We start from the raw sequence: 9,774 nt of genomic DNA on the forward strand, positions 1-9,774 counted from the left end.
TGTATATGGGGAAGATTAAGAAAATTTTCTGTAGGCTTTGCCTTAATGTCATAAATGATGGCAATTTCAAAGCAATAGAAGAAACTATAAGAGAAGTCCTACACATTCTTCTCTTGGAACTGGTGAGAAAAAAAAATCATGTCACCATTTATGTACTGCTTTATAATTTTTTCAAAACTAAGGACCCTTGATTCATAATCATACTCATTTGCATTGACCATATTTTTGTTTGAATGAGAAATGGTGTACGTGGGAATTGTAACCCGTTTGTTGTAAAAACTAATATTTCAGATCATTATATAACTATTTTAAATATTGTATACAAAAATCAGCAACCATTTATACAAAATAATAATAAAACAAATATTAAATACGTGGATTATAAAAAACTTAAAGAAAGATTGAAAGAGTATAATTGGACGAGCTATTTTAATGTTTTGAAAAATGATATTAATGTCGCTACAGAAACCTTTACAAATGTAATAAAAGATGCAATTGATAAAAGCCCAAGCAGTATTAAACAGAGAAGTGAAATCAAACGTAAAGACTGGATTACAATGGGACTAATTAAATCAATAAATGAAAGAGAATTGTTGTATAGAGAATACAAAAGAGAAGCTAATAACGTTATTCTAAAAAATTATTATTTATATTACCGAAATTATTTAAATATTTTAATCAAGGAAACAAAATCTATTAATTTTAATAATAAAATAAAGAAACGGTAATAATTCAAAGTCTTTATGGGATATTGGTAAAGAAATTACAAATGAAAAACGAAAAACAGTTTTTATTAATGAAATCAAATTGGAAAATAATGCTATTTCAAATGATGAGAAAATTATAGCTAACACTTTCAATAATTATTATGCAAATGTAGGGAAAAAATATGCTGAACAGATAATCCAACCCTCGAGCCCAGCTCCAGTCTCTAACAATGTAGATTTCTCGTTCTTCATGACACCTGCGAATAAGTATGAAGTAATTAATGTTATAGTCTTTAAAAACAAATAAATTTCCAGATATCGACACACTACGAGCAAAAACATTGAAAGAAATATGTCAAGAAATTTGGGAACCTCTGGCTGAATTAATAAACAAGTACTTTGAGATTGGAATTTGCCCCATTGAATTCAAAAAAGCAATAATAAAACCATTATACAAAAATGGAGATAAACCCTATCAAACTATATCGTTAATTACTAATTTGGCAAAAGTATTTGAGAAAATTAAAACTAGAATGGTAAATTATTTAACAAAGTATAATTTACTGTCGCCCAACCAATTTGGATTCAGAGAGGGCAGATCCACTGAAGATGCGATTTGTGCACTAACATAAAAAAATTATAATAGTTTTGATAATCATAAACCGTCGTTGTGTATATTCCTTGACCTTGCGAAGGCCTTCGACACTGTTTGTCACAAACAATTGCTACAGACGTTAGGATTTCGCGGCCCTACATATTCGCTATTTCCAAGTTACCTGGTCTTACACAGTTCACTTACACAGTTCACCAAACCTAATAATGAATTCAGTGACGAGAGGTGGAATATGGAGTACCACCCCAAGGAACTGTTCTTGGCCCAATATTGTTTTCAGTATATTTAAACAATTTATTTACTCAAAGTACACTCGGTACGATCATAAGTTTCGCCGACGACACCTGTATATTTTATGACACTGATTGGAATATTCTTAAAACTAAAATAGAAACAGATATATATCATCTATGATTAATTATTTTAATCATAAACTAATAACTATAAACTTTGAAAAAACAAAGTTTATCCCATTTAGTTCCCACAAGAACGGATTGCCGAATTATACTCGACTTTATATTGTAAATAATAGGACAATGTTGTATATTAATAGTTGTGAAAATTTAAAATATCTTGGTGTACTTATTGATCAACATTTAAGATGGAACTTCCACATAAATCAAACCATAAAAACAATTTGAACTTTAATATACAGGGTGTTTCAGGAGTAAGTCGACAAACCTTAAGGAGATATTCCTCATCAAAAAATTAGAAAAAAAATCAAGTAGAAATTTTTTTCCAGACACTTCATTTTCGAAATATAGGGCGTTAAAGATTTTTAAAAAAATTTGAATTTTTTTAAATAACTTCTAAATGAAGAAGGCTATTTAAGCCAAATTTGGCATGACACATCTTCTTATAAGACCATTTTTCCATAAAAGTAGAAGTCCCGCAAGCAACCAGTGACGGAGTTATGGGGACTCAAGACTCTTAAATTATAAAAAAAATTAATACGGCCCTACTGAAAATAAAAAATGATGCTGTTTTTAGATAGAACAGTTTGTTATTGACAAAGTGTACATTCACTTTTTTTCTATAACTCTTATAGTTTCATGGCTTCTGGATTCCTCGATAAACTTTAGGAAGACGTTCCTCATAAAACCTAAAAAAATATAGTACCTATTAAAATTGGTCTTAGTCTCGAATATGTGTGATTAAATAAGCCTTTTTGTCTCCCCTTCCCTTGGGGCTAACCAGTAGTATTAAAATTATTTAGGAGATGCTTACATTTACTCGAAGGGGAATTTTACACCAAAGGAACAACCATATTTGGTCCTACGAGAATCCACGGGCGGTAAGGGAACATAGTTTTCAGCATGAATTCAGTGTCGATCGGCCACTACCTCCATAATTAGAAGATGTCGTGGTTGTCTACAGTCCGGAGTTGCCCATTTTGAACAAAATATTTTTTATATCATTTCATTTTTGATTCACTTTTCGCTTTGTCTAGGTATAATATTAACTGGTAATTTCTTGGTCGGTTCAATTTACAAATAAATTTTCATGTATTGTTTGCCATCTTATTTTATTTAAAAGTACACAACACAAGTAAATGAAGTACTACAAACCGCCTGAAAAAATTTAGAAATATTGCAAGGGTCGTTATGTTGTCGCATTACGACATAGTCACATTAGATGTTAGGTACTTAAATATTTCTATTGTTTTCATCATATTTTTTCTAAAAAAAAAACACCCTATATCTCAAAAACGAAGCATCTCCTAAATAATTTGAATACTATTGGTTAAACCCAAGGGAAGGGGAGACAAAAAGGCTTATTTGACTCACACATACTCGAGACTAACAATAAGACCAATATTAATAGGTACTATACTTTTTTAGGTTTTATGAGGAACGTCTTCCTAAAGTTTATCGACAGAATCCAGAAGCACCCTTCCGAAAAATCGATTTTGCCATGAAACTATAAGAGTTAGGAGAAAAAGTGCATGTACACTTTTTGTCAACAACAAACTGTTCTATCTAAAAACAGCATCATTTTTTATAATTTAATGAGTCATGCCGAATTTGGCTTAAATAGCCTTCTTCACTTAGAAGTTATTTAAAAAATTAGAATTTTTTTAAAAATCTTTAACGCCCTATTCGAAAATGAAGCGTCTGGAAAAAAATTTATACTTAATTTTTTTTAATTTTTTTATGAGGAATGTCCTAAAACATCCTGTATAAATTTAAATATGTAAAAAAGATACTTGACTTAGCTTATATGAAATCTATTTACTACTCCTGAATTGAGTCTAGAATGTTTTACGGAATTTTAAGATGGAGTGGAGTAGTTAAGACATGTATGAAAAAAATGGTAATTTATAAAAAATATGTTTGAAGATAATACTAGGAAAAGACTATAAGTATCCTAATGATGAATTCTATAGGGAAGCAATGGTATTTGATCCAAGACAAACTTACTTCTTAAAGGTTGTCATACATCAACATAAAAATAAAAACACATTGACGCCTATAAAAACATCCTTATTCTACAAGGAGCAGGCTGGTAACCGTTATTCCACGAGCTCTAAAAACAATTGGACAACGTTCTTATGACTTTCTTACTCCTATATTCCATAATTTATTACCATGTGATGTTCGTGATTCTAAAAAACAAAAATATATTTAAAAATAAAGTAAAAAAATGTATACTAAATTGTGATAGAAGTATAATTGATAACTATATAGATATTAAAAATAATTAAACCTACCAATTGAATATGAGTTGAAGGAATAACTCAAAAATTAGTTATAAACGTACACTTACCTTTGTCCTATACTATGTCCTACTATGTTATGAAACTTTGTTATTTTGTTTTTTTTTTGTTTTAAATTGTACTCGCATCTCTTTCAAGCACTTTTACTTTGCTTTATATTTTGCCCCAATATGTAATAAAACACGAGAAGCTGCCCACAGGCTTGCCTTTGCAGCTCCTTTGTTTATTTACCCCTTAATGTATAATTTCATTTGTGCTTCTGGTATCTGTGTATTTGTGTAAATAAACATTATTATTATTATTTCAGGATGTAAAAGAAGGGAATCGAGTAATGTGCAATACTTGTTCCACGAAATTATTTGGAGCATTTCAATTCAAGGGAATCTGTATGGACACTGAGGATACTATTTTTCCTTATGTTAATTCTGAAAATACAGCACCCGTTGATTTAAGAGATATTTATGTCAAGGAAAGGGATAAAGAACACTTAAGAGCCGTATTGGAAGACGAGAGGATTTGTCGTTTGTGTATGCAGATAATCACCTGTGGATTTACATCGGTAAAAGATGTGAATTGTGATCTAATCCGTCAATATATTCCAGAAGTTGTACGCATGGTCTTTTGACATTAGTTCAGCGGTGATTGTATAATTTTTTCTTTTGTAGAAATTTAGTTCCACTGAAGATCCGGTTGTATGCAAACGCTGTCTCGATTCATTGATCGCTCACAACAGGTTTTTAAAGAACTGTATAGATGTAGAAGATCAAATTAAAAACGTTTGCGATAGCAAGGACACAAAAAGGTCGTTTTTTATTATCGCTGAAGAGATTGAAATAAAAACCGATGAAAATGATGAAGATGAAAACAAGTAAGCGTCAAAGAACTTTCCATATTTTAAGGACTTAGATTCTACATAGTTTAAAATTATTTTTCAAAATCATTAAAATTTTACCATTAGTTGTGGAAAAATCTTAGTGACGGATATTTTATATCAGAATTATGTTTAGTTAATGGGGTGAAATCGTTTTTTTTTTTTCTCATAATTAGAGTTCGGGAGATATGGCTTTTAATAACTTAGACTTTTTCTGCACTTTTATTTTAAACGTTTGTTTGCATGAACCACTTAAGTATTGGCCATGCTCCGTATTTAAATATACACAGGGCGTTCCTGTTCATAGATGTACAAGCCATCAATATGATAAATTTAAAAAATGAAGCCCAAACATTTTTTACTAAATCTTAAAAAGGCAGGTATGCCGAAGCAAAAACTTATTAAAAATTGCAAATTCTACTGGGCTACAAGTTTCAGAAAGAGTTACAGTTTGAGCTCCTTCTGAAGAAGATGTATCTCCCAAAATGTCAAGAAATCTAAACTGACAATGTGGCAACCAGCCAAACTACTGTGTGGCAACATATTTTGTACGGTCTTGTTCATATTTACATCAGTGGACTGACTCTGGTCCTGTTAAAACAAGCATATCCCTGAACTCTAATCATACTAATCGAAATGCTAACATATTGGGAATCGTGGTGGGTTTATTTAATTATTCATATATTTTTTTCAGTAATACTTCTCCCCATAGTGATATTGAATCTGTTAACAGCACAAGCCAAAGTAATTTTTCACAGAAATCTATACAGGTGGATCATAATAAATCTAGCCTATGTGATTCGGAAACTGACCGAAAAAGAACAACGAAAACCCTCACATCACAGACAAAATCGTACAAACCAAGGCACAAGGGTAGTCCAAAATCCCATCAGTTGAAGGATAAAATGCCTTCGAAAGTACACATGTATGAATGTGATGTTTGCGACTACAAAACCAAGAACAAAAGCTGTCTTGTACGTCATCGACGGAATCACGAAAACCCTTCCGGTGCACGATTGTACGAATGTTATTTGTGTGATTACAAAACTAAGCGGAGAACGCACTTTGTACGCCACCAAGTGGTTCACAAAGACATTGACGAAGTCCCAGTGTTCAAATGTGAATCATGTGACTTTCAGACCAAGTACAAACTGAGTATTAAGCGTCATCAGCTGAACAATCACAAAGGACAATCTCAAATGTACTCGTGTGATTTTTGCGATTACAGCACCAAACGTAAGGACAGCCTCACACTCCACCTGCTAAGGCACAAAGATGTGCCGGAAGCACAACTGTACAGGTGTAATATTTGTGATTTTAAAACAAAGTGGAAGAATCGTCTCAATGCTCATCAACTGAAGCACAAAGATATTTCTGAAGTAGGCAGTTTCAACTGCCACACGTGCGATTACAAAACCAAACGAAGAAAAAATTTAGTTCACCACATGTTGAGGCACAAAGACATCTCAGAAGTGCCCTCGTACCAATGTGACACGTGTGATTTCAAAACTAAAACTAGGGACCGGCTCTCGAAGCACCATTTGATACACGTTGATGTATCCCAGGCACAAATGTACAAATGTCCAGAGTGCGACTTTCAGACCAAGCAAGCAAGATATCTCGCTCGTCACCGACTGACACACGAAGACATTTCAACAGCGCGACTGTACGAGTGTCACACTTGCGACTTCAAAACGAAAAATAAATATTACATTTCGATGCACCAGTTAAGGCACAAGAATTTATCTGTACAAGTTTATAAATGCGACATGTGCAGCTATAAAACCAACTTAAAGAATGGTCTTAGGCTTCATCAACTAAAACACACCAAGACACAATTGTACACCTGTAGCGAATGCGATTTTCAAACTAGGTACAAGCAAAATCTGGCCTACCATGTACTGAGACACAAGAAAAATTCAAAGGCGCCGGTGTATAAATGTGATATTTGTGGTTTTGGGACTAAGTGTAAGAAGAGTCTTAAGTGCCATCAGTTGCAGCACAAAGATATTTCGGAAGTAGAGTTATTGTCTCATGCGCCATCTAGAAAAGCATTAAAACAGTAGTTGTTGGTAAAAATGTGCCTATATTTTTTGATAACGAGGAGTGGAATCCATATTGTTTTTAATGATCCATATGGATTTATCACGAAATTAATTTTTTATTCAAACTTCATAATGCTTTACGAAAAATGGAAATTTCGGTTAGAATCAGATTATGTGCCTTATTTAATATCCTAATCATAACTGTACATTGTAATATTGTCTAAAGGACTTCTGTCTATACAGGGTGTTCCTAAATAAGTGTCACAACGGAAAACTGTAAATTCCTCTTGAAAAAAGAAACATTATTTTCCTCTTCCATTTTTCTCTCCAGGCTTTCGTTTTCGAGATACACGCTGTCAAAACTTTAATTTTTTTTTAGTTTTTCGCCAATATCTTAGGAATCGTTTGAACTACGGGACTGAGCTTTTGTACACACATTACCACTATTAATAGCTACTTTTTCGCACCCTTCTCGAATTCATTGGACGTGCCAGTGGTGGAGATTTTAAGGTATCGTAAGGGTTTTTCCCCCCCTAAATTTTACGCCACTGGAAAAATTGACTTTTGACAGCAAATTCTAAAGCGCCAATGAATTTTACACAATAAGAGTTCTCTTGGTTCATTGCTCTAAAGTCAACCGTTTTCAAGAAAAATGACTTTTTATGAACAAAAGCAAACATTTTGCTAACGTTTCGAAAATCTTTTGTAATTCAAAAAATAGGTAGTAATAATTAACAATTTTAACGAAATTTAACAACAGATAGGATTTTAACTTTTTTTTATCAATTTGGCGAGTAAAATTTACAGAAACTGTTCAAAATTACGTCCGTTGGCTTGAATGCACGCATTACATCTTCTAATCATGTTTCTTTCTGCCGCTGCGGCTTCACCTCTATCGGTCAACTTTTCGATAGTATTGACATGGATTTCATAAACGATGCATTTCGTTCTCCGGATGTTCTGTTCAGTTACTTGCACTTGCAAAATGTTCAAAATGCAAAATGCAAAATGTAAAAAATTTTCGAAACGTTAGCAAAATGTTTGCTTTTGTTCATAAAAAGTCATTTTTCTTGAAAACGGTTGACTTTAGAGCAATGAACCAAGAGAACTCTTATTGTGTAAAATTCATTGGCGCTTTAGAATTTGCTGTCAAAAGTCAATTTTTCCAGTGGCGTAAAATTTAGGGGGGGAAAAACCCTTACGATACCTTAAAATCTCCACCACTGGCACGTCCAATGAATTCGAGAAGGGTGCGAAAAAGTAGCTATTAATAGTGGTAATGTGTGTACAAAAGCTCAGTACTGTAGTTCAAACGATTCCTAAGATATTGGCGAAAAACTAAAAAAAAATTAAAGTTTTGGCACCGTGTATCTCGAAAACGAAAGCCCGGAGAGAAAAATGGAAGAGGAAAATAATGTTTCTTTTTTCATGAAAAAAAAAATAAAAAATTTCAGCATACCTATATGTTTGATTCATTGCTATAAATTATTGAGTTGAAAGATAAGGCGTTACAAAAATAAAAAATAAATGCATTACTGATACACTGGGATTATTGCAAACAATTAAAAATTCTATAACTGCGGCAACTAAAGAAGACCACAGATTAAGATAAACAATAAAAAAACGTATAGTATAAGTTGAGAGTGTTAAATGTTTATTGTAAGGTTGTACTATTACTATTTCTGCGATCAGTATCGTCATTACTGTCATTATTCTATTTTTATAATTTATAAAAAAAAAATTGATCCTGATTTAAAAACGACAAATTTTGAATGTACACAGCAGCTACCCTATTTACACTGCAATCCCTGTACCAGCCGAGCGAATAGAACTTAGAACTTAGAATATTTATTGGTCTACATTAATACATAACATATTATGGTAGCAAGTCAAAGAAACAACAATTTAAGAAAATACAAACAAAGCGCTAGACTAATTAAAATACACATTGACATAACAATAAAAATTACTTTGTAACATAATAAACGTCGGAGTGAATATACTGCACAGCTCAATAAAATTGTTCAACAGATACATAAAATATATATTTTTTAATAGAACTAGGTATTATTTTTATATAAATATAGAATCTACCTTTTGTTGATTATTTATTAGGGATTTAGAAAACATATAAGGAAAAAGAAAATTTTGTTATTGATTTTTATTTAACGATTGTGTTTGCTGAATTTCTTTCCTTGTATTTATTTGAATAAAATGTGTTTTAGTTAATTATCGTCTGAAAAAGTAGCGAATGGCACTCGATACGTTCAATTATTGTTACCTTTTAGTGTGACGTCACATATATGTATAGTGTGGTATAGGCAACCTGCGACAAATTGTAGTTCGCCATTATTCTATGGCTAGAAATTGGCCTCAATGATTTGGGATCGAGGGGGATTATCCCTCTTTATCCTGCCTCATCTCGTGTAGGCCTGGACAGCCTTCGTAGGTGGGCCCCATNGAATCTACCTTTTGTTGATTATTTATTAGGGATTTAGGAAACATATAGGTAAGGAAGGAAAAAGAAAATTTTGTTATTGATTTTTATTTAACGATTGTGTTTGCTGAATTTCTTTCCTTGTATTTATTTGAATGAAATGTGTTATTCTAGTTAATTATCGTCTGAAAAAGTAGCGAATGGCACTCGATACGTCCTTGTTATCTTTTAGTGTGACGTCACATATATGTATAGGCAACCTGCGACAAATTGTAGTTGAAATTGTACAGACCGAATCTGACCCTTGTGTACTATTTACATAGATACTATAAAAATGAACAACCTCAAATTAATTTATTTTTACAAGGATTTAGAAGTATTTAAG

General features: G+C 32.2%; 1 protein-coding gene across 1 annotated transcript; it reads left to right on the forward strand.

The window, feature by feature from the left end:
- Positions 1-7,209, forward strand: LOC108912694 (zinc finger protein 90-like). Its single transcript, XM_018718011.1, has 4 exons — positions 1-122; positions 4,344-4,643; positions 4,702-4,904; positions 5,602-7,209. Exons 1-4 carry the CDS (start codon positions 6-8, stop codon positions 6,971-6,973), a joined length of 1,992 nt encoding a protein of 663 aa, XP_018573527.1. The 5' UTR covers positions 1-5; the 3' UTR covers positions 6,974-7,209.
- The last annotated feature ends 2,565 nt before the right edge of the window (positions 7,210-9,774 follow it).

This window comes from Anoplophora glabripennis, unplaced genomic scaffold, assembly GCF_000390285.2.
Source record: "Anoplophora glabripennis isolate ALB-LARVAE unplaced genomic scaffold, Agla_2.0 scaffold1042, whole genome shotgun sequence".
NCBI classification, from domain to species: domain Eukaryota; kingdom Metazoa; phylum Arthropoda; class Insecta; order Coleoptera; family Cerambycidae; genus Anoplophora; species Anoplophora glabripennis.